General features: G+C 44.5%; 1 protein-coding gene across 3 annotated transcripts in view; it reads right to left on the bottom strand.

Annotated features, from left to right (window-relative positions):
* LOC130699945 (endocuticle structural glycoprotein SgAbd-1-like) overlaps window positions 1-24,818 on the bottom strand; it is a 42,893-nt gene extending 18,075 nt beyond the window's left edge. Inside the window, exons 1-4 of one of the 3 annotated variants that reach the window (XM_059497465.1) lie at window positions 24,788-24,818; window positions 24,600-24,714; window positions 24,422-24,554; window positions 23,985-24,339 (exon numbers count right to left, since the gene is read on the bottom strand). In XM_059497465.1, the coding sequence (XP_059353448.1) occupies window positions 24,042-24,339; window positions 24,422-24,554; window positions 24,600-24,714; window positions 24,788-24,796 (555 nt within the window). In that variant the 5' untranslated portion in view covers window positions 24,797-24,818 and the 3' untranslated portion in view covers window positions 23,985-24,041. Of the gene's footprint in view, window positions 1-23,984; window positions 24,340-24,421; window positions 24,555-24,596; window positions 24,715-24,787 lie in introns of those variants that run through there. The other 2 variants (XM_057522002.2, XM_059497463.1) reach the window with 2 other exon arrangements.
* Window positions 24,819-25,283: the final 465 nt, after the last annotated feature.

Genomic DNA, 25,283 nt, shown 5'->3' with positions numbered 1-25,283 from the left:
GTGTCGTTTCTTTTGCCTTTTAGCTTTCCCGGTTGTTTTTTCTTTTTGTCCGTGGCTTGTGGGTCGTTTGTTTGCTTTGCTTCGAGACAATGTGAATATGTGCGAAATGGGCACTTGCGTGACAGGAAAAGATCGTCAATGGAGTTGGCATAGTATAATCTGATACCTTTGCACGGAAGGCAGCGCTCCACGGCCTGTAACTGTGGTATTACCGATCGGAACTGGTACGACGTTTATATTGTTTGTCTTTCCTAATTTTGTATCACAAGGTACAAGGAAACCGTCTTAGATAATAAAATGAAATCTATTGCATCCATTTAAGTTAAAAATTCCAAACACAAACTTATCGTATTGATTGTTTCTTATACGGTACCAAGTTATACAGATAAGATGATCAATTCGCCTTCAGTTCCTTCTGTTACAACGTTCTGAGCAGTTTCGATTAGAAATAAGTGGGACGTAGTGAGTCAAGCATCGTCGTCCAGCTAACGCACGTCAGACCCTCAATGGCACAACTGTACCATCAAACTTGACAGGAAACTCAACAAGTAGTAACATCCCAATAGTAAACCCGGTGCTGTTATGTGCGAGCAGCACGGGCCGATGTCCGTTCCGACAACGTCACACCGGTGGTCAAGTTCCGCGTATACGGTAAATTATTGCGTACAGTATAAAAATACGCAGTGTTTTTTGTTGGATGCGGTTTTTGTCTTGCCTTTACTCGTCCATGCCAACCTGAAGTTCGTCACTGGTGAATGCGATACACTCACGCCTGGCGTTGCTGTGTCGGTTTTGTATCGCTATAATGCCCACCTGACTGGTAGATGTTACGAGAAACCCTATATCCTATCATGTACCCCCATCTAGTGTCCCGATTCCACCTCCCCTTGTTAGATGGCAGACCGAAAGGTATGCGACGGGTCGTCTGCTGTCAATCATGAAAAGCAGTTAGTTACCTCGCCGTCTACCAAGTGGTCCTAAGAAGGAGCTCCGCATATTGCTGGCTTCCCTTCGCGTAACCCCTAAGTGAATTGTGTTGTACCCCAATTGTGTAGTAAATATACTTGTCCCGTATATCCATCGGATTATTTCATCTTCGTCTTCCCCGCTATTCGCCGCATCATCCACTGCTTCTCACGGTCTGGGTCCGACGCCGGTAACATCCATAACAATTGGTGTCAGAAGAGGGATTGAGGAGGATTGAAGATCGAGGATGTTCATCTCCGCCAGGCCATCGAACAACTTTAAAAAAAAAAAGTTGCCTGCAACGGACCCGTGTACCGCCCACGTGATAAGGAAAATTTTCGCGTACCTGGCCGCCGCCATTGTGGATGGTCCTTACCTGCGCCGAAGGGGAGTGGATCCCATCCCGCCGCGACGTCTTTGTTAAAGGGTGGAGGAACGGTACAGGTAAGTATTTCAACCCTTGTTACCTATAGCCACGGGCTATTAAATAAACAACTCCAGCGCATGATTTTGGTTTGTACTGTGTGTAGTTAGGAATTGTATCTTTTTTGCGGTGTGCCTTTTGTCCGCCCCGCTTTGTCTTGCACGTTCCGCCTTTTTTTTTTTTTTTTCTTTTTTTTTTGGGACGCCTCATACGTTTTTTTTGTCACGTGTGATATTTTGTTTTTTCTTCTTTTTTTTTCCCTTAGCGATGGGATTTACGGTGAGGAAGTTTTTTTTTTTTCTTTTCTACTTTTTTTTCGCGTGGACAAGGAAAAGATTTTTGGGTGCGAATTACGCTGTGAGACCTCGCTCGGCTTCTCACTTTTCCTTTTTTGGTTTTGACGGCGTTTTGTGTTTTTTTTGTGATTTTTTCCCCTCTCACCCACAGAGGATATTTTTTTGTTGTACTTTTTTGTTATGGTGTTGCGTTTTTTTTTTGGCTCGCCATTTTGGTTGCGTTCAACAACTTTTTTTTTTGGCTTTTGCTTTGTTTTGTCGACCTTCTGATCTTGGTCGAGGTGTCTTAGTAGGAACGTACTTATTTGTTTTTTTTCTCTGCTCTTTTGTTGTTGTTTTTTTCTTCTCATTTTTTGGGCCTTCTTTTTGTTTTCTTTGCCTTTCGCGCATGTTTTTTTTTTCTATTTCTGTTTTGGTATTTTCGAATTTCCGTACGGTTGGTTCTGCATGTCGGATTTGAATCCCGACGTCCCAGATCCCTTTTTTGGCTTCGAAACACAGTACTACCTGCGGAATCAGAGGGGAAAAGCTCGTCAAACAACAGCAAGAGCCCGTATTGTTCGTCCGGTGCCGCGTTCACCTGCGACGAAAACGAGCTGTCCGAAGTTGGAGTTTGTACTGGCGGCAGAAGCATCTCCATCAACAGACATGGCAGACAATAACGAGCTAATCGTGGCATTGAATAGGTTTGCTGAAGTAGCAGTGGCTGACGGTGCGGCGAGGCAAAATCAGGTTGCCCAACTCGTCGAAATGATTAACGTGCAACAACTACAGAACAACGAAGCTATCCAAGCACTTGCTGCCGCTTTGCCAGCTGCCCAGACAGTCCGTCCGTCGACGATTGCTGTCAGTTCTATACCACGCTTCTCGGGTGCTGTTGGCGAAGATGCGCAAGGGTTTATTGACCATGTGGAACGCGTTGGTGGGTTAGAGGGTTGGACAGAGGAGAATCGACTTTTGGTTGCAGTGACACGTCTCGAGGGCACTGCCTCCCAATGGCACGTGCAAACGGGACACCATCACGCTACATGGGCTTTTTGGTCAGCCGCACTAGTGACAAACTTTGCTCGAGCGCTTTCGTTTTTGGAGTGGAGTTCGCTCGTAGAGTCTAGGGTACAAAAACCAGGGGAATCTTGCCTTGAATACGGGTTGGACAAGCGACGATTGTGCCTTCGTTGTCCCGTCCCGTTACCGGAGGCTGACATCATCAAGATGTTGCTGAGAGGTCTCGCGAACCCCATTCACGTCGCAGCCTTAACTTCTCCCTTACCGGTAGACTTTATGGCCTTCTTGACGCGACTCAGAGACTTGGAGGAACTTGGGTTAACGCCTCCAGTGCCCAGCGTGCCAGCGTCTACAAATGCACATACATTACAACCAACGCCCCCTGTTTTAACAGCCACTCAGTCAACTGTCCCTGCGCCAGCAACACAGGATTTGACCACACTCTTTCAAAGTCTACGAGACCGCTTGGTCAACCAAATTTCATCGTCGCTATCACGACTCCCTGTTAATCCCGGACCTAGTGCTCCGCGGATGGGTGGTGGAGGCTTTGCACCAAGAGGGCCCGCGCAAAGATTGTGCTATTCGTGCAATCGACACGGCCATATCGCTAGGGACTGTCCGGCAAAAAACGACGGGGTATCTCGTCGAGGACAATGGCGCCCTTAAAAGGTTTTTTTTTGTCTGAAAGTCGTCCAGCCCTGCCTCTTATCAAGGTCTGGGTAGAAAACGTTGGGGAAGTTACGGCACTCGTCGACTCGGGGGCTAGCGTTAGTGCGGTACGGCTAAGCGTCGTGCGGAAATTTATGGACCCTCATCGGAAGGCCACGAAAATTAAACTGAGAGGCGTCGACAACAAGCTAGTGCGAGTAGAGGGAGCACTACCGTTGAACGTTAAGTGGAAGCACAATTTTGTCAAACTCAAGTCCGTCACCGTACTAAGGACCGCTCCATTCGCGTTAATCTTGGGTAGTGGAAAGTAAAACCAGCATTGTAGTAAGGGAAGGGAGAATTGAATTAGTCGGGGAAGGGTTAGTTGAGGAGAAAAATAAGGGTGTAGTGGCGAAGGAAAGTAGGGAGTTAGATCAAGTAAGGGGGGAGATTAACGTAACGGGGAAAGGTGTAAGGGGGGAGGAAATAGGGTTAATTGAGAGAAATTTAAATAAACGGTACAGGGAAATCGAAGAGGGCGAAGGAAAGAGGGTAGAGGAAGTTTTGACGAAGGAGAAAAAGATAGTGCGATGGGCGGAAGAGGTGCACATAATTAACGAGGAAAGCCGCAGGGAGGAAACATTTTTGGATGAAGAGGGGAGTAATGAAGAAGATTTTGACGTAAGCGACGGTCTGATAGAGTCTTTCGCGGAGGAATCGCCTTCGAAACGACGTGGATGGATGCCAGTTAAGGCAGATGGACACCAGGTAGTTCCGCCCAACTCGCTAGTCTTTGTGAAGTGAAGATTATCGTCAAATGTCTCTGGTACGGCTTTTGTTAAGTTCAATTGTTTTTCGAAGCCGGGGAAGGAGTGGGTGATACCAGCCAGTGTCGTGACGGTAAATAGAGGACTGACGGAGATACCCCTTGTAAATTATTCCCCTGTAGAGTTGAAACTAAGACGACGTCATTTCTTTTGTGCCGTTGAAGTCAACGACGACGCCGTTTTGTCTACTTTGACAGACGGGGCCTCTGAGATCTGTGCCACCGTTCTTCCAGCACATGATGAAGCCAAATTCACCACTCAAGTTAAAATTGGGGAGGGACTCGACTCTGGTCAACGAGAAAAACTTCTGGGTATGCTTGGACGCCGACGAAAATGCTTCCCGACGTCAAAAAGGGAAATTGGGCAAACCACCGAAGTTGAGCACCATATTGACACGGGGAATGCTTGTCCGGTGAAGTCTGCGCCATACAGGGTGTCAGCATTCGACCGTCAGATTATTGCGGGAAAGATTGAAGAGATGTTAGAAGACGGTGTTGTCGAAGAATCTTTTAGCCCGTGGAGTTCGCCCGTCGTTTTAGTTCGTAAAGCAAAATGTGGTGACTATCGTTTTTGTATTGATTTTAGACGTCTAAATGCGGTAACGAAACGTGATGTTTATCCGTTACCTCGCACTGACGATGTTTTGGACAGGCTAGCAGGTGCGCAATTTTTTTCTTGTTTGGATTTGGCCAGTGGATATTGGCAGGTGCCTGTAGCGTTGGAAGATCGGGAGAAGACAGCATTTGTAACCCCAGACGGTCTTTATCAGTTTACACGTCTGCCGTTCGGGTTGAGCAATGCTCCGGCGACGTTCCAACGTTTAATGGATAGGGTTTTGGCTGGCTTAAAATGGCATATGTGTCTTGTTTACTTAGACGACATCTTGGTGTTTGGCCGATCTTTTGACGAGCACTTGGCACGCCTAGAGTTGGTGTTAACTGCTCTAGAGCGAGCAAATTTGACTCTGAACATTGACAAATGCGTTTTCGGCGCCACCAAGGTGTCCCACCTAGGACACGTAATCGATGCAGAAGGCATTCACCCGGAAGGCGAGAAAGTGCGCGCTTTGACTTCCATGCCTGTTACAAATTTAAAATCACTACGAGGTTTTCTTGGACTTGCGTCGTACTATCGGCGTTTTGTCCCTGATTTTGCGTCATTGGCTCACCCTTTGCACGCGCTCCTCAAAAATAATGCTGTTTGGCAATGGACGGAACGTCACGAAGGCGCAAAGATCAGTATTGTAGAGCGTCTTACGACTGCTCCTGTTCTGGCTCATTTCGATGACGCTCTGGAAGTTACCATTCAGACTGACGCAAGTCAAACTGGTCTTGGAGCAGTGTTGACGCAAGATGCTGGTGAAGGACATCGACCTGTGACTTTCATCAGCAAAAGGCTGTCGGACACCGAAACACGATATCACGCCAATGAATTGGAATGTTTGGCGGTGGTGTGGGCACTCAAGAAATTGCGTACCTACGTTTATGGGAGACATTTTTTTGTTAAGACGGATAGTTCAGCCGTCAAGTGGATGATGGAAAAAAGGGACTTAAAGGGGAAGTTTGCTAGGTGGGTGCTTGATTTGCAGGAGTTTACCTTCACGATAGAGCACGTGAAAGGTACGGATAATATTGTTGCGGACACACTGTCCAGGAACCCTGCCGACGGCATTGTTTCTCGGCCAGATGATTGTCTAGCAGTCACTGTAAGGGAACCCGAAGTCGGTTATGCCTCAAAAGAGCTCGCCCTCTTGCAACAACAAGACGGCCAGCTACGGAAAATATTTGTAGCATTAGACACCCTTACGCCCTGTAAAATTTCCCAAGTTTTTGTCATCCGTAGTAAAATTCTGTATAAAAAAACATACATTCTGGCAGGAAGTTGCTACTCGTTATTCCCTCTATCCTTCGTAGAAAAATCTTGGAAGCATGTCATGATTCTCCTTCATCTCGACATCAGGGTGTGGAGAGAACTCTTTTTAAAATTAAAAGTCGATTTTGGTGGCCACGGCTGGATAGGAGCGTAAAAATTTTTGTACAATCTTGTTCTTTTTGCCAAACACACAAACACGCAATTGGTCAGGTGGTTGGCCGGCTCAAGCCCATCGTACCACCGTCTTCTCCGTTCCAGCTGATCGGAATTGATCACTTGGGCCCGTTTAAGGTAACTGCTTCTGGCCATCGTCATATAATTGTCTCCATAGACTATTTGTCGAAGTGGGTCGAGGTTGCTGCTGTTCCTGACACGTCGATAAAATTTGTTACGTCGTTCCTCGAGACGAACATTATCTTTCGCCACGGTACACCACAACGTATTATTAGCGACCAGGGATCAGCCTTTACGTCTCAGATGTTTGCCGAGTGGGTAACGCGCTGGCATATTAAACACATTTTGGCCACTGCAGACCATCCGGAGAACAATGGATTAGTGAAACGAGTTAATCCTACATTAACCCTTGCATTATGCGCCTTCGTCAGCGCCGAACATACGGACTGGGACTTACATTTAGCAGCCGCAACGTACGCTGTTAATACTGCCCGCCAAGCCACAACCGAGGTAACGCCGTTTGAATTAGTGAATGGTCGTCCACCAGTCCTGGCCATAGAGAATCTCTTTCCTTGGCCAGAGAACGAACAAGAACCACATACCACTTTTTTGTCACGCGTTTCGGAATTGAGGTCGTCAGCTCGTTAGCGCATTGTGGAAAAACAGCGGAAAAGCAAGGAAAGAAAAGATCGAGTTCGGAAGCCGGAATCCGAGCTTCTCCATGGTGACCTTGTTCTAGTTCGACGGAAGCCTAGAAAGAAAAATTCCACCAAAAAATTTCTTCCTAAATTTGTGGGGTCATTCCAGGTGGTGCGGAAGCTATCACAAACAATCTACCTAGTCGAAGATCTGCCCGCGCAACGGAAGAAATCATCGTACAGGCGTTTTAACGTCCACGTCTGCCAGATTCGTCGCTTCCATGGTCGGTCGGATGTGGAGTGGGACGCTTCGGAAAATGTGGCAGTCGACGAGTCTTCATCTTCGTCATCTTCGAGCGACGCATCTTCGTCCGAGTCGGAAGAGCTGCCACAAGAAGACAGGCCAACAACAACTACTAGAGCTAGGAGACGGACAAAAAGGCCTGCGTGGATGAAAGACTACCACACATAACACGTACACGCTCTTCTTTCTCTATCGTGTTCGTTTTTGGGGTGGAGTTATTGGTTTTGTTACAGTGTTTTTTTGTTTTTTTTCTTTTTTTTTTTCTTGGGGCGGGGGGTGATGATGTCATTTGATGTTTTGTTTTTCTTTTGTTTTGATAAATCGTTGTTTGTTTTCTTTTTTTTTCTCTTTCTTCTTTATGCCGGGGATGTTATTTGTTATTTATTATTTTTTTGCTTTCGTAAATCGCCGTCATTTGGGTGGGTGTAAAGAGCCGTGAGCCTCAGGGAGAATTTTTTTTTTTCTTTCATTCTCTCGTACTTTTTTTCTCTTCTTCAGTAGTCAGTAGTGTTTTTCCTTTTTGTTTTCTTTTTGGTTTATCTTCTTTTCTTCGGGGCCATTTCGAAGTTCCAGAAAACCCTCTGTGTTTTATTTGTGTTTTTCACGTGGAACTTCGAGTCAGGAAGAGCCGAATATTACGAGAAACCCTATATCCTATCATGTACCCCCATCTAGTGTCCCGATTCCACCTCCCCTTGTTAGATGGCAGACCGAAAGGTATGCGACGGGTCATCTGCTGTCAATCATGAAAAGCAGTTAGTTACTCGCCGTCTACCAAGTGGTCCTAAGAAGGAGCTCCGCATATTGCTGGCTTCCCTTCGCGTAACCCCTAAGTGAATTGTGTTGTACCCCAATTGTGTAGTAAATATACTTGTCCTGTATATCCATCGGATTATTTCATCTTCGTCTTCCCCGCTATTCGCCGCATCATCCACTGCTTCCCACGGTCTGGGTCCGACGCCGGCAACATCCGTAACAGTAGACAACAATCTCAACGCGCAATCCTATTGATGGCGAACATAATGGCGAAAGTAGAGGAAAACAATAAACCAACGACATTCACACAGAGAAAGTGTTTTCATCCGTTTGTTTTGGGCACCGTGTGATAATTAAATAAAAAATATTGTTTAACACTAAACCAACGAAATAAAAAAATTTTAAAATAAACTCATCAGACAAAATTGATTGCAACGGTATATGGTATCGGGTAGGTAGTCCAATATTATCAGTGATCGGCAAATCACTTGAAAAATGATTTTTAAATCAAATCAAATCACATTTCAAAAATCACTAAAAATCAAATCAAAAATCAATCATTTTTCTAGAATTTTTTTCAAATCAAATCAAAATCAAATCAAAATCAAATCTTTTAGTCATGTAGAAGAAGTAGTGAATAAATAAGCAGAAACACTTTGAATTTGTAAATTTCCTAGAGTTTTTTGGCTATTTTCAGCAAAATCATGTACTCTAACAATTTGTCTCTCAGCCGGCTTCTTCTTGCGGTTAACACCAATGAAGCAATGCTGAAGAGACGTTCTACAGGGGCACTGGAAGGTACAGCAGTATTGTACTTAATAAAAATAGATTTAATTAATGGATTCCTGTCTAACATTGACAAACTAGTGTCTTTGTCAGACAAATATAGATCAATCTCATCTTTAGTTGGGGAGGTCTCATCATCAGTAAAGCTATAGGGATCGTTATTTGAGGACAAAGAAGCAGAAGGGACAACACGTTTAGAAAAACTATTAATTCTAGAATTTAATCTACTTCGGGCGTGTTCCCTATCATCTTTAGATGACATCCAGGTAAACTTGAATTTAGGATGGGAGACGGATGCCAATATGTATCATCCTTAGTGAAAAGAGCACCAAATATAAAGTAGGCAATACATTACATGGTCAGTAGGCTACTAATTTAGCAATACTAGTTACCTTTGCTCAAGTTTCTCAAGTAATTTGTCGCGGATTAAATTGCCCTTTTCCAGCACTAAGCCTTCAAGCTTAACTCGTATTTTGGTTAGCGTCGGCAAAACATGGCCCAAAAAACAGTTGTCCTCACCCTGAAGAAGATCCAGATAAATTGAAATAGGCTGCATTATTGCAACATATTCAAATAGGTATTCAAGATCTTCTTCGTTTATAGATGGGATGGCAAGCTGTTCGCATAAGGAAATCAGGAGTTTATGGTCAAGGTTTAGTACCACAGCCAAAGAATCGAACAAAGAATTCCACCTCGTTGGGCAAGGAGTTGGGAGATAACGACCTATATGGTGGCAAACCGAACGATTTCGAGAGATGAAAATTATACTGTTATATGATTGTGACACAATAATTGTACCTAGTATTTGTTTTGCCAGATCACTAGCTTTGGTACTTCTGCCACACTTGTTCCATAGATCTGTAACTCTTTTCAAAGCTCGATTGAAAAAAACCTTAAAAGACGAGTTAGATTTTAAGATAGCTTCCATATCGGTTGTTGCCAATAAGTTTAAAGTATGAGCTGCGCAACGAATATGAGCCGGTAGCCAAATGTTTCTGTCTTCATCGTCGTCACAAACAGTAGAACTTAGAAGCTCGTAAGAATCAATTTCTTCAATATTGTCATTCACTGACACGCTATCGACTTCCTCTCCAGCTAATTGGGATAGAATTTCTTCTGGAATTTCTTCCATGTCTCTGTCTGTTTCTATAGTTTCAACACAAACATTAGAACTGATTTCTTGGCTATTGTTTTCATCAGCAGAAGCCATGGAGGGAGAGGCAAAATAAACCCGCATAGCTTTGACGAAATTAGACCCATTGTCTGTGACAATATGTTGGACTTTTCCTGCAAGTTCGTAGTCGAGAATGATGGAATGGATGAAATTTGCGATTTTGTCATACTTATGACTTCCTATAAGTAAAAGTAAGTTATGGAAAAAAATCATGACATAATGTATATAATGTATAAAGTAATACCTATGAATCTCTTTAAACCGATTGCTGCTGAGTGGCGCTTTAATGTAATTCCATCTAGCCAATGGGCAGTCACACCCAGAAAACTTCTGCGCCTCGAACTCCAAATATCGGTAGTCAAAGAAACAACAGCTACTTTGCTAAATGTAGCCTTTAAATTGCTATGAAATTTTGCGAAATCTTTAGCGATCAAAGAGCAAAGAGTTTTGGACGAGAACAAAATAGTTTTTGAATTTAAGGCCTGCAACATCTTTTTGAAAAAATAGGAATCCAATGCTACTTTGCTAAATGTAGCCTTTAAATTGCTATGAAATTTTGCGAAATCTTTAGCGATCAAAGAGCAAAGAGTTTTGGACGAGAACAAAATAGTTTTTGAATTTAAGGCCTGCAACATCTTTTTGAAAAAACAGGAATCCAATGTTGATAAGGGTAAAGCGTCAGCTATGATGTAATCTAGAATTCTTTGGTTGATTTTTTCTTGCTCAGTTATAAGAAGTGGAGCTCGGACAAAAAACTCACTCGCCCTAGCTTTAGCTGCAATTTTCTGGCTATCAGTAAGTTTAGTCTTGGCAGGGGTTTCTACCCGTTTTTTTTTTTCAGATTTCTCTGCTAATTTATCCTTTTCATTTTGAAGCTTGAACGTGGAATATTCAGACGGGTGGATCTAAATAGCATAGTTTAAAGAATCAATACTTTTCGCATAAAATTGTTTATACCTGATCGTAGTGTCTCGAAAAATTGGTATTTGCACCTCGACGCCCAGAAATCAATTTCTTACACAATCCACACTTCCCACGAATGTTTTGGTTGTAAGGGGGAGTTGAATCAGTCAAATCTTTTGGAAAAACAAACAGGGAAAAAATACCCACCTTGAACCACAAGAAAGAATTTTGAGTCGAACTATGCTCTAAGCCAACAACATTAATGTCCTCAAAATCAATTTCATCTAACGATTCTTTTGAAGCCATGTTTTTATTATCCTCACAAACACTTCAGCACTAGATACTTTACTATAAACACTATGTTCTGTTATAATCCTGTCAAAAGGGAATAAGAACAATGGCTAATGGGCCTGTACTTAAAGTAAACCTAAACACTATTTGATTTTGATTTGGAATCGATTTGTGTGAACGATAAAATCATCATCAAAATCCCCATTTTAAAAATGATTTTTAAATCAAAATCATAAAAATCCGATTTAAATCGTTTATGATTTGGCGACCACTGAATATTATATATAACAGTTTCATAATCTCAGAAACCATACTTTTTTGATTGACTTTCGTCCAGGCCGTTATAAATGAGAAACCACTGAACTGGTTTGCTAGTAGGTTGCAAACACGATATCCCTCGCGTGCATATTCCTTGTATACACTCATCGAGAGAGTATCATTTTCCTTGGTGAGAACTGATGGATACCCACACGGCCATTGTATAATGCTCCTGTGCTTTCGTTGCGTAGTATTTAGGAGCATCGGTGTAGTAGCTTGGAGTAGCGTATGCTGTTGTGTAATACTCGGCTTCTTCGCTGTGTAGTGCTCAGGTGCCGTATAGGGTGGTGTCGTATAGGTATGGGTGGTGTCGTATAGGACGCCGGAGTGGTGTATAGTATCCAGAAGAAAACGAGCCCATTGGTCCACCCATGGACTCACCAGCCATCAAGATACAACAGCCAACAGCAGCCTTATGGCCTAGTTAGCTACAAGTGGAAAACGAATGCGATTTAATAAATGAATCAAACAGAGGGCCTTATCAAAATGGTGCAACTAATTGAAGGAAAAGTCAAAACTCTGAAAGAATCTACCACGAATTTATTAATAAAACGTGTTATTAAGTTTGAAAACGTGATACTTACCCATGATTGTAAAATAATGTAGACTTGATAGCGAACAGCTGTGTGACACTCGATATACTACCGTTGCTGTTCCATGAGCCCATTCGACGTATTCCATATTTGTTTTATCCTCATTTTATAAGAATTTTGCACCCCTAATGCACGCCACTAGCCTGTGGCATTGGTAATAAGAAATGAGGTATAATATTGTCACGGACGGATCTTGTACCAAGATAGAGACGTCGTGCTTCAGATTAAAAGATAATGTGTATTTCACCAAAAGGATTGATAACACAAATGCAAACTAATTGCCCTAACCAATTAATCAAAAAGCCACACAGAAGTGCAATATCGCCCCTTTTATATCCGGCGACGAGGGTGGTGCTCCAATGGACGGCCATAATTGGGGCGGGATTTCCGTCCTAACGCTGTTGTCGCTACTGCAGTGGCGAATCGGATATTGCCAACGTAACATCCCCCACCTTAAGTCGCGACTCGTCCCGATCGCGTTTGTGTCGAATTCTAAAATGTAATTTTTTTTTTTTTTTTTTTTTTTTTTTTTTTTTTTTTTGTGTTACGGGGAAGAGAGGGATTACACGACATGGACTTTACTTATAAAAGGGGATAAAGTAAATAAAAGCATTTTCTACGAACAAAAGTTTGGGCAGCCGCCACGCCATCTAGCGCTCGCGGTACAAATACTCATCGGCCAGCCAAGAGATTGCGTGGGCGAGTTAGCGTCCTTTTCTACCCACGCTATTCAGTCTGTTCTTAACTCTCGATCCTACAAGACACCGTGCCCGCTGCTTTGCTAAAGTGCCGTTCTAGTGCCGATGTTTGTGTGAGTTTAACAAATAAATGGAGTGAAAGGAACCATCAATTACTACAAAGTAATGTGAACACCAAAAAGAGTAAGTAAAAAAAATCAGACTACTGTGGGACTACAAACACACATAAAATTACTCCAATGCAGGTAGAATTACACTTCCTCCTCTATCAACGCTTCATGTGTCGCAAGGCGGCGTTCCAATTCAGCCACTCGGTTGGATAGATTTCCGAGCGTGAAAAGGGCATAGCGGCGAGAGAAGAACGCGAATAATGATAGGCCGGTACATACAGCCAGCAGTACGGCGACCCATTCGTAGGGGTAACGAATTGTCCCTAGATGATCGACGCCTTTTCTCTCTTGCTCCTCTTCTTCCAATGAGCGTAAGTGTTGTGCCATCAGGGAAATCCGTGCTTGCGTCATCGTGCGGCGAGATAACAACGTGCCATTGTTCCAGTCCGTGATATAACGAGGCCGTAGGTTTGTGATATCAGGTGCCTTGTCCTCTTGCCACACTTGTCCTTCTTCCTCTAATTCGGCTAAAGAAGGGAGTGTTCTATTGCTTGAAGAATGGCGGATATATTTCTTGAGGCTGGCTTGGAAGATCCAGTCATCTGTATATGCCGAACAGGACATGGGCACTTCGAATATGTCGAACGACTCTCGTTTGATTATTGTATTTGACGTTCGTCGATTACTTGGACAGGATATCGTAATTGTAGTATCTTTGACGGCAGAAAAACCCCAGCGACGGTTTTCCAAATACGCCGTCTGTTGTCCATCCCACTTTGACAATTTGGTTGCACAATTCTTATGACTTAATTCTTCATCTTTTAAAAATAGGGCCATGGCACATCCCGGCTCGCGGTGTTTTTTGTTGATGGCTCTACTTATTGGACAAATTGCCGTGGGCGATGTTAAGCAACGAGACGCGTCTTTTGCTGATAGTTCCACAAATGTTTGCTGATCGGTTGCCACAGCCAGATACGGTGGTAAAGGATGAAATTGGGCACCTTGTGTCGCATCATTCACCGGGCGCGGCAGACTAACCACTTCGTAAAGCGTAAAGCTAAATGGAAATTCAAACACAGGTAAGTGAATAAAGATCCTTAAAAAGTCATCTACCGCGGCTACTAAAACTGTGGCTTCTTTATAGAATTTCCAAACATCACCCATTTGGATTGAAGGACTCAGCGTCCAACCCGTTGGCAAGGTGTTTTTCACTTCTTTTAACACTAACTCTACTTGCTTAGGCGGAAAAAGCGTAGCTGGTAGCCTTTCTGTCGCCATTGTCGCTAGTCCAACGGCGAAATTGGTCACCGATTCGTCTATCCAAGCGAGGGATTTCTGAACGTGTCGAAAGACATTATCGATTTTCTCGGTGGCTGACGCTTGCCGCTCCATCTCTTGCTGAAAACTTCCAACTTGTTGGCTGACCTTCCACGCTTCGGCTTCGACGTGGTTAAAGGCGACCCGTAACTCTCCGATGGCTTTTGCTGCAGCCTGAGTTTCCCACAAGGTTTCATTAATTAGAGATGCGTGAACCTCCATGGCGTGCACAATTGACGTGGTTTCTGTGGATAATTTGTTTATTCTCTCGTTCACATGTTCTAGGTCTTCCTGCGTGGCTACTCCAAACAGCCAGTTTAGGATCTTTCCTCCGCCATCAGCTATTGCTCTCTTCCTTCTTGGATCCTTTATTCCAACGGCCACCTTCAACTCATTAAGTCGTAGATGGCTTTCACGCAGTTTTGCTATTTCTACCTGTGTGCGAACATTCAGCTGCCGCCGAAAACGTTCTTTGAATTTGTCTTCCAAGGCGTCGTTCCGGTAAATCAATGTACCCATTCGCACTTCTAATATAAACTGTAATTGTTTAATGACTTTTTCTAGAGTGTCGAAGGTGAAGTCGGAGACAACTATCCATTCTGAGTCTGAGAAGGCTACATCTTTTTCGGGTTTGAAGATTACTCCTTGGTAGGCCACGATCTCTTTTGCCGATATTTTCAACGGTGCGTTTAGTGTCAAAAACAAAAGGAAAAATGGTAGTGCTAGTATGAATTGCTTCCTCGGTATCCTTCCTCGAGCTGATCGTCTTAAACCAGTCCCATCCGGGGTTGCTGTTGGTATTCCTGGTTCCGGTACCGTCTCCTCTGCAGGCGGGGTCCCCACGCATGCATCACTTTCCTGATTCCGTTGACCATCGTCAGTTTCCGGGGTCGCTGACCCTTCTGGGGCGGCAGTTGGCGACGCCTCGTGTAAGTTAGATTGTGACGTTTCCGGGGATACATCCTTGCTGTCCGGCTTGGGGAGCGGTGGCGGAGTTCCAACGACATCAATGAATGATTTCATACGCTCGACATGTACTATCTCTGTTTTGGGCGAGCGGCCTAGGCGTATTTCGTAGTTGCTTGGGGTGGTCTGGCGTACCACTTTATATGGACCATACCATCGATGCAAAAGTTTTTCCGACCTTCCTACCTTTCGAATAGGTTTGTACACCAGAACTTCGTCTCCAGGCAGGTAAGTGGGTGCTTCTCTCCTTCTTTTGTCATATTGTTCCTTTTGGTCACGGTGTATAAGGGCTGCGCGCTCCTGCACTAACAATCGTGCCTGTTGGAGACGTTCGATTGCCCATTTGGTCGGATCCCTGTCCTTTGGCGACGCAGGGTTGGGATCCGCGCCCACCATAGCGTCGATGGGGAGAACGGCTTCTCTCCCATACACCAAGTAAAATGGCGTCTTTCCGGTGGTCTCTTGACGGCTGGTATTGTACGCGAACGTCACGTAGGGTAGTGACTCATCCCAGTCCCGATGATCTGAGCTGACATACATTGAAAGCATGTCAGACAGCGTGTGATTCAGCCGTTCCACCAAGCCGTTCGCTTGCGGACGATAGGCCGTTGTCATACGGTGGTTAGTCTCCATGGCCTTCACCACATGTTGGGTGAGTTCTGCGATGAAACAGCGGCCTCTATCCGTAGTTAGCTGGCGCGGGGCGCCATGACGTAACAACACACTTTTTACCAGGAAATCGGCCACTTCTTTGGCGTCGGCACTCGGAAGCGCTCTAGTTTCTGCCCATTTCGTAACATAATCTACTGCCACGACGATGTGTTTGTTCCCCATTTTTGATAGTGGGAACGGTCCTAGGATATCTATTCCCAATCTTTCAAACGGACGTTCTGTTTTTATTACTTCCATGTACCCGGCTGGCCGCTGGTACACTGACTTACGTGATTGGCATTCTCGACAACTGCGAACGAATCTACTAACGTCTTCGTCCATTTTCCACCAATAGTAACGAGCTCGCACTTTCGCTAGAGTGCGTCTCAATCGAGGTGTCCAGCCGTGATGTCATGATGGCAAGCGCGCATAACCTCTTCTATGAATGTTTGGGGTACACACAGTTTTAGGAGTCGTCCATCATCGAGGATCTTCTCGCGGAATAACAGGCCATCTTGAATCCGATACTGCCCTCGGAGTTTTCCTCGTTTGATTGCAGCAAACACTTGATCCCATTCCTCTTACTGGGCGCGTTGTAATTTCTCTTTATTGTCATGATCGATACTTAAGGCTGCCACTATGCAGGTTAGTGACACATCTGTTTCTGTGACAATGTTGACTGGATAACGCGATAACGTGTCCGCATCCGTATGCAGTCTACCGTTACGGTGTACAATCCTTAGTAAAAATTCTTGTAATTGCAGGCTCCAACGAGCCAAACGTCCGGCCAGATCCTTTTTACTTAACAGCCAACAAAGCGCGTGATGGTCAGTCACAACCACGGTCTCAATTCCCCAAATGTAGCTTCTAAATTTCTTCACCGCCCAGACCATCGCGAGGCATTCTTTTTCCGTGATGGAATAATTGTTCTCGCCTTTTGTCAAGAGGCGATTCGCGTAGGCGAGGGGTCTCTCCACGTTGTCGATGCGTTGTAACAACACCGCTCCAAGACCGTAATCGCACGCGTCAGGATGGATCTTGAAAGGTTTGGAAAAAACAGGATAGGCTAACGTAGCGGCTCTGATCAGCGCTTGTTTTAATAAATTGAAGCTTTCTTCTTGAGGTTCTTGCCATATAAAGCATGCCCCTTTTTTAAACATGTCTGTTAGGGGTTTAGCAGTATGCGCAAACTGCGCAATGAATCGCCTGTAGTACGAACAGAGTCCGATAAAGCTCCTAACACATTTTAGTCGGTCAGCGGGTTTATGAAAGGAACACGGAGACGGAAATTTTTCAGTTGCCTTTAGTTTTTCTGGGTCTGGGCGTATGCCTTCCCCGCTGATTACGTGCCCTAAGGCTTTTACTTCTCGGGCTGCAAATTGGCACTTTACTAGTTTGATCTTTAATCCAGCTTTGTGTAAGGCACTCAGTACCTGCCGGAGTCGTATTAGATGTTCCCTGGTATCCCCCGCGTAGATGATGATATCGTCTAGGTAGACGAGGCAGATCGTCCATCGGAGCCCGGCTAGTACCAGGTCCATCATCCGTTGGAATGTTCCGGGAGCGGAAGCTAAACCAAACGGCATTACCAAAAATTGGTAGAGCCCGTCGGGCGTGATAAATGCTGTTTTGGCTTTATCAGCTTCGTCCATAGGCACTTGCCAGTATCCGCTTTCTAAATCCATTGTCGAAAAAATGCAGGCGTTCCCCATCCTGGCTAGGGTTTCCTCAATCCGCGGTAGTGGGTAAACATCTTGCACAGAGACGACGTTTAGCTTCCAATAGTCCACGCAGAATCTCCAATTTCCATCTTTCTTTTTCACCAAGACAACTGGTGATGCCCAAGGGCTGGTGGAAGGCTCAATGACACCTTTTTCCAGCATCTCGTCGACCTGTCGCTGTACAATGGCTCGTTCTTTCCATGCGCTTTTGTACGGAGGTTGGTGAACTGGTGGTGTGTTACCCGTGTCGATTCGATGCTTGGCCACACGACAAACTCCCAGCTCACTATCGGCCAGCGCGAAGCATGAATGAAATTCTTCTAACAGGTCAATCAATCTCTCTGTTTCTGGGGGTAATAAGCTTTCGGCAATCCTAGCCCTGAATGTCTCCCTGGGAATAGGGGCGACGCTGGACGGAGAGAACTTTCCTCGACTGAGTGCCATTACGGCTAGATTCTCCTCGTCATCCTTTATTCCCATTTTCTCTTCCTAATCTATTGTCACAACAACAGGTTCCATTTCTTCCATCTGTCCCAAAACGGTCCCCTCTCGGATATAGGCTCTCTGGTACGTTAAGTTCACAACAAACACTCGGTTTAGCGGGGATTCACTGGACACAAGTACCTTCCCAGTAGTAATGCCTTTGACTCGAGCTAACTTGTCCGAAGGCTCTACCATCCAAATGTTTTTCTCTTGTGCGGTAAGCTCTACTTCCACTAGAGCAAAGGTTCTTGGTGGCAGCATTCTTCCTATCTTGGCTACCAGCTTTGGAGGCGAGATTATCTGCTCGTTGATTACATTCACTGGCAATTCACCTAGAGATGCCACTGCCCCCGTCTTCTTGTACTGAACCACCAATCGCTCAAACTGGCTTAAAAAATCGTTCCCTAACAGTAGTTCTATTCCTTTCATTTCCAAGAGAATGATTTTTCCACTGGCCTTGTGGCCCCGATGTTCAATTTCCAACTGAATGGCACCAAGAGGTTGTGTACTTTGACCATTTACCATAATGATGGCCGGTCCTTCCCATTCCACCAACGGTGCTTTTAGCTTTTCTTGCAGGCTTGGCGAAGCAACTGAAATTACGGCTCCAGTATCAATAACTGCCTTGACGGCCAATCCCTTACAGTTGACTTCTTCGAATATGAGACGCGGAGAGTAGGTCAAATAGATCGGTACGTTTTCTCCTTTATCCTTTATGCCCTCTTCGACTTTACAATTCTCTTCCCCCTTTTCTCCGAGCGATTCCATCTCACAGCCAGCCCCTTTGTCTTCATTTTCAGCCTCCTTAAGCTCATCTTTCTTCTTCCCTTTTTCTTCGAGTGAAATCATTCCCACCGCCATTTGACCCTGATCACGGTCCGCTGGAGGTCTAGAAACCGTTCTAGGGCTACGACTTTCCCTACTATCGTCCCTATTATAACGCGAGCGTTCTCGACTTACGTTTCTCCTCCCATCTTGGCTTCCATCTCGTCTCGAGTTCTCACGTCCGCGTCGGTCCACATCACGTCCATCTGGTCTCCTTTCGTTCTCCCTTCCTTTCCGACTGGGTGTTGGTGATCGTGGCCTCATATTACTCAAATCGGTCTCACAGTTACGAGCAATATGACCGGAGCGTCCGCATCGGTGGCAGATTGGCATTCCGTCTGCTGTTCGGGAGGGTTTAGGTTTCTCCCCTCTCCCTCCCAGGCGTAGTTGTTTAGTGCCTCGTTCCAGCTCTTCTATCCGAGCTGCCATATCGCGTATTAAATTTTTTAACTCGTCATGCGACCCTTGGCGCGTGCCGTCTCGCTTTGCGTCGTACTCGTAGGCTTCTTGTTTCAACGGAGTTTGCCTTTCTTCGGAGTCAGCATACGTGACTCGCTTGGGTGGAATAGGATCCTTCGCTTGTCCCATAAAATTAACTGCCTGATTTGGTTTCTCTGAATCCTCATATGCCCTAGTATAAATCTTGAGTGCTTTCAAAAATTCATCTGTCGTCCGGGGCTGTTTAATGGTCATTTCTCGCTTCAAAGGCTAATTAAGCCCACGCAACAGATAATCTATTTTCTTCGCTTCAGGCATCCTTGGGTTCAACCTACGGCACTGATTTAGCACGTCGTAGAAATATCCTACGACCGTCTCCGAGGCCTCCTGTTTTCGGCTACGTAGCCTAGCTTTATGATAACGGTCGAAATCCTCCGATCGAAATGTATCTAAAAATCGGGTTCGTAGGCCCCTTATCCCGGGTTCGGCGTCATCCGGAGCAACATCGTCCCAGACAACCTCCCCTAATTGACAAGCTAGCCAATCCTTTGCTGTACCTTCTAAGAATAAGCCAAAGTATTCCGCTTTCTCAGCGGAACCCCATCCATTGAAATTGGCGGTCCTCTCGAAACGTTCCATCCATTCAGCGGCATCGTCGTCTGGTCCTCCGCGGAAGACTGGTGCTTCACGATACTGCGATGGATGAGCCGGTGCACGCTGAACGGCTCCTCCTGCCTGTGCAGGTGCACGGGCGGGAGGTCCATCATTTCCTCTAAATTCAGCACGTTGGGCCATTTCAAGCGTTGGTACTATCACGAGTGGTAAAGCTCCAGAAAAATCGTCTAACCCCTTATCACTTCCTTCCCTTGAGCACTCGTTAAAGATTTCTTGCTTTTCGGCTACCTCCTGTTGCTCCCTCGGATCAATACACGTTTGTTCTCCTACACCACTATCTCTCGATCTTGCTTCCTGAACGAGCTTCCGATACCTACAAGAGGAATTTGTCCTCGCGTTCGATTCTCCGATCGGGTTCAGTGATACGATTTCTCTTCTCGGAATGGTATGGCCGATCGCTTGGGCAGTCTGTGCCCCTACTTCTGTAACTCTCTTTAGAGATTCCGCCTGACTTCCGTCAAGACCAACGCTGCGTTGTCCTTCCCCGCTTATCGGGGACGCGGCTAACCCTCGTAAACGCCTGCTCTGCCTAGGCGGATCCGTTCTCATCCACCGAGCTACGTCTCTCTCTCCCACCCAATGGTAGGCCTGTCGGGCTTTTACTACGCGCTTTCAACAACTTACTCGGACGGGTCTTCAACCTAACAGCGATTCAAGGAAATCGGCCAGGTCTGTGGTCCTGTACCACGGCAATTTAAGGCACTTTCTAGCCGGCCGGTCACACTTCCCAAGGACCCCTAAACAGCACCTGCCTCCAAGTTCCTTATTCAAAAACTCCCCAAGACCCGTGCGAAAAGAACAACAATTGCGCTTACCTTACTCAGCCTAACAGGTGTTACCCTGCATCTCCACCATGTCACGGACGGATCTTGTACCAAGATAGAGACGTCGTGCTTCAGATTAAAAGATAATGTGTATTTCACCAAAAGGATTAATAACACAACTGCAAACTAATTGCCCTAACCAATTAATCAAAAAGCCACACAGAAGTGCAATATCGCCCCTTTTATATCCGGCGACGAGGGTGGTGCTCCAATGGACGGCCATAATTGGGGCGGGGTTTCCGTCCTAGCGCTGTTGTCGCTACTGCAGTGGCGAATCGGATATTGCCAACGTAACAATATTGTAACCCGTCCTTTAATGACGTTGTCATGTACCTGAAGACATTCTCTTCCCTTCCGGCTGTTGGCGATTGCGATTGAAACCCACATAATCTGTGAAAACTAGGGTATTCTCTACTGTTGCACAAATCGAAACCTTTCGCCTTGATTTTCACCAGTTTACAGGGGAAATAAAGATACGTCCTATAATGATAACGCCATGTCAAGCCTAGAATTACAGGATTAACAATAAATGACAAAAATGAATAATGACGATCCTAAATTTGCTTCAACTTATTTTTTCCCCACAGTTGCAATAACACAGAACATCAATCTTTTATTTTCTTTTTTTTTTACCACATGCACCTTGTAATGACTGCATTCTGTTGTTTCTCACCACGTTCTGTTGGGAACTGGCAACCTGGCAGTTCAGCTCCCTAACCTGGACGTGTACTCGCAGGCCCTGCAATTGTGGGAGCCACATGATTGCTGGGAAGAGACATAAAAATAGAAGGTAATAAAGACCAAGTTACTGACAACTACGTTTCTTTATGAACTGTAAGTTGCAGCATATGCTTAAAACCATAGCAAAATGACTAGATGCAGTAAATTATTTTTCTGAAATTATAAAAACATCTAGAAATTTTAAAATACACAAAATCTGAACGGCCGAGTTGTCCTGCCCGCATATGGAGCGGTCACGCGGAAACTTTGGCACCGTTAGTTCACGAACCAGTGTCTGTCTCAAGTAGTAGCCGACTTTGATTCTTATCAGTTTTCATGAGACAAATTAATAAATAAGTGAAACTATGGTGATGGTGATGCTGGGCGGCTTCTCATGTGACGTTTTTTTGTCTAAACACTCCTGAATTAGTAACTGGGGGGCTACTGTATTATGCAGCCGATTTGAAAAAGCAGTTGAGCATGTTGTGTTCCACGTGTGTTGCAATAAAAATCAAGTTGTTTTCTATGGGTTGGACGCCGCCCAGATGGCCTAGGTTAAGAGATGAGAGGGTGGAAATCGTAATAATGAGAGGATTATTTCCGTAAGGATAACCCCCCTCACCCACTCCATACATTAGGGAAATATCGTGAGTGTGTACCCCTCCCCCTGCGTCCTATTACGCATGATGGTAAAATCATTGGACTACGTGAGACTTTACTGTTGAAAGAAAAATCCGCTACGTTCAACTCGGTAGCTCATGTAAGGATTATTACGCATTTATCGTCGGTGCAACAAAGGCCTGTACGTTTGGTTTGCGGCAGTTCAGCGACAACGAAAAGCGATTACTCAGTGTATTTAAATAAGGTCTTTCAGTGCATGTAACAACGTCAGCTAATACCTGGTACACCGAGGCCTTAAAAATCGTTAAGCTCATGCCGGATCTCTTGCCTTCAAATACGAACGTACTATGCAAGTTTAATTTACTGATGTGAAATAAAAGTATGATATGTCTCCATTTACGTTTAGCATTATTACGCAGGGCATGAACAGTTTGAAAAACGTTACTTCTCTGTGTGAGCATAAGTTTTGTCGATTTGTACACAACCGAAGACAGGTCTCACACAAGGCTTCTTTGATGCATGGCGGAGAAAAGAATACCTTTGGCTTGATTGTTGGCTGAAAGCAATCAATGATAATATTATAAATACCATTGATTGTTGTTTGCTCCTGAAAAATTCCTGATGTGACACTACACAGCAGACGACTAAAGAAATTAGAAGATATGCGTGAATGTGCGGCTTACCTGCCACCTAGCGCCAAACCGAAGAGAAGTTTCCAAATTTTGTAGCGGGACTGCTAGATTCCCGTCACGAATGCTTGTTACACCCAGAGCTGCCGTAATCGCGATTGAAAATTAATCGCGATTGCGATTTCGATTAAAATTTTAATCGGCGATCAAATTATTTAAAAATAATCGCAATCGGCGATTAAAGTGGAAAAAAATTAATTTTTAATCGCGATTATTTTTCGATTATTTAGCGACATCTATGAACGGTAGTTGAGACTATATGAAAGTCTACTCATAGCTTTGTCATTTTTGTAGCAGACGCTTTTTTTTGAAATGTTCACTTTTTCAATTTTTTTCAATTTAAACAGTGTTAAGCTATTTTCTTACTGCTAGATGGCGCTCAAAAATAATCGGAAAAACAATCGCTAAGAAATTTAATCGCCGATCAAATTTTTTCAACAGACGAATGATCGCCGATCATTTTTTTTGCGATTATCGACGGCTACCGATAATCGCTCAAGAAATAATCGGACGGCAAGTCTCGGTACAACTATGTGCGATGGCATACAGTGGCTAATATGGTGATGGATGTAGTACGGCCATTTGGAGATTGTCTGACGCTAATTCCAGGTCGAAATGGCTTCAAGACTGTCGTAAAGATCCACATTAGCTACAATATGCTATTACACATGGCTGCACTCATGGTATATGGTGGCTATATTGTGATGAACGTAGTCCGACCATTTGGAGATTGTCTGACGCTCATTCCATGTCGAAATGCCTTCAAGACTGTCGTAAAGATCCGTATAGTCTGAACAACCTTGGCTCGAATTGAAAGCGAACGCTGTACCCCTAAATGAAGGAAGCTAGAGTCAACACGGATTACCGACCGGTAATTCGACCGATCCCACCTTGTTTTCATGTTCCTTAAAATTAGCTCTATTAAATTTAAAATAAAAAATTTAGAGAAGCCTGTTCGTAAATATCTATACAGGTAAAGTTAATCATTCGACTTCATTGATAAATCTGATGCTAATTGCAAGGCGATAATGGATGAAAGAGTGACTTAAGGATCGGAACAGTTTGAATAACTTTAAATTGCGACTACGTTGGCTGGTTGCATTGGGAACCAGCACTTAATTCTAAATCGAAGAAACTATAGGTGCCCACGTCGATTATAAAATGTGGTTAAAGTTAATACGGTTACGACGCACAAACCCACTCCTTTCTCACGTGATTTTAGATTGACATTCATATTCACATGTATTTTTTGTACCGATAATACAAGAGATGCCAGTGCATTCAGAACATAAATTTAAATAATGTGTTCAGCCAGGATTTTATATAATTTAGTAAATCTTATAGCCTTTGCCGTTGAAAGGGATGTGAACAGGCGCAACTGGGAGCTCATATTCGTGGACGGGAGCGACGGGCAAGTGATCACCTTTTGGCTGGAATCCAGCTTCGTCAGCCGCCCAGGTCAAAGTGAACTTCTCGCCTTCAGGAGAAACCCAGTAAGAAGATCCCTTGTTGGTGTTGCCTAGGACTTCACCGTACGATTCTTTGCCGTAGGAATCGTAGGTGACTCCTTGCATCTTCTTCTGAACCTGAGACTGTTCGCGGGTGGTGTAGTCAGATTGGGCATAGCTATCGGTTGAAATAATAAAATTTGTCTAAGGGTTATCTTTAGTTCTTAAAATAATGAGTATAAAGTATGAAATAGATTTACCTCCATTGGCTGCTGCCATCGAGATTGCGCTCGTCAGATTGGCTGGTGGCGGTGATGTCGGCGTATTTGTTATCCTTGTTGTAGCTGGGAGTAGGGTAAGCTGGTGCGGGGTAGACTGGTGCAGGGTAGGCTGGTGCAGGGTAGGCTGGTGCAGGATAGGCCGCTGCGGGGTAACTAGGAGTAGTGTACTTCGGTACAGGGTAGCTTGGGGCTGGGTAGCCGGGTGCGTTGTACTCCGGCTTGTAGCTGGATGGAACAGCGGCAGCGACGGCCAAGAAAGCGGCGACGATGAACTGTCAGAAAATGTCGTTTTAAATATAAAGTTAATTTTATTTCAAAATAAGAATAAGAGATGAAATGCCTTACGAGCTTCATGTTGTATTAGGAGGGTTTGATAAACAACTGATTTTCTGAGTCCTTCCATCCTGGACTTTTATAGTCGAGTGAGAGGCAAAGAGCATTCAGTTGACCTAGTTGTTTTGGCAGCTAGATTTCGCCAGAGCAAATTAGGTTTTGGGCGTTGAATAAAATACCTTACTTTCGCTTTTCACGTTAACCACGGTGCATTTTTTATTTTGTTTGGCTGGTGAAGGATTTATTTTGTCTCCTGGTCTTTGATGAACAGAAATCAATATCGTGTTATAGGAGTATTCACACGTCTGTCTATGTCTGTGTCTATGAAATACAAATAATATAATTTATCTTACTAAAATCAGGTTGGGTGAACGATAATTTGCTCAATTCCGACCCGTGATTAGACCATCCGATTTTTCTATTTGGGTTTTTTCACATGTAATTGTTGTTCTAGCGTAACAGAAATTCTATCCAGCAGACATTAAAGGAAGTAAAGAATAAAGTTCAT

The sequence above is a fragment of the Daphnia carinata genome, unplaced genomic scaffold, assembly GCF_022539665.2.
Source record: "Daphnia carinata strain CSIRO-1 unplaced genomic scaffold, CSIRO_AGI_Dcar_HiC_V3 NW_026453105.1, whole genome shotgun sequence".
In the NCBI taxonomy this organism is placed as follows: Eukaryota; Metazoa; Arthropoda; class Branchiopoda; order Diplostraca; family Daphniidae; genus Daphnia; species Daphnia carinata.
Note: the sequence above shows the minus strand (reverse complement) of the source record. Positions and strands in the feature narration are given on the sequence as shown.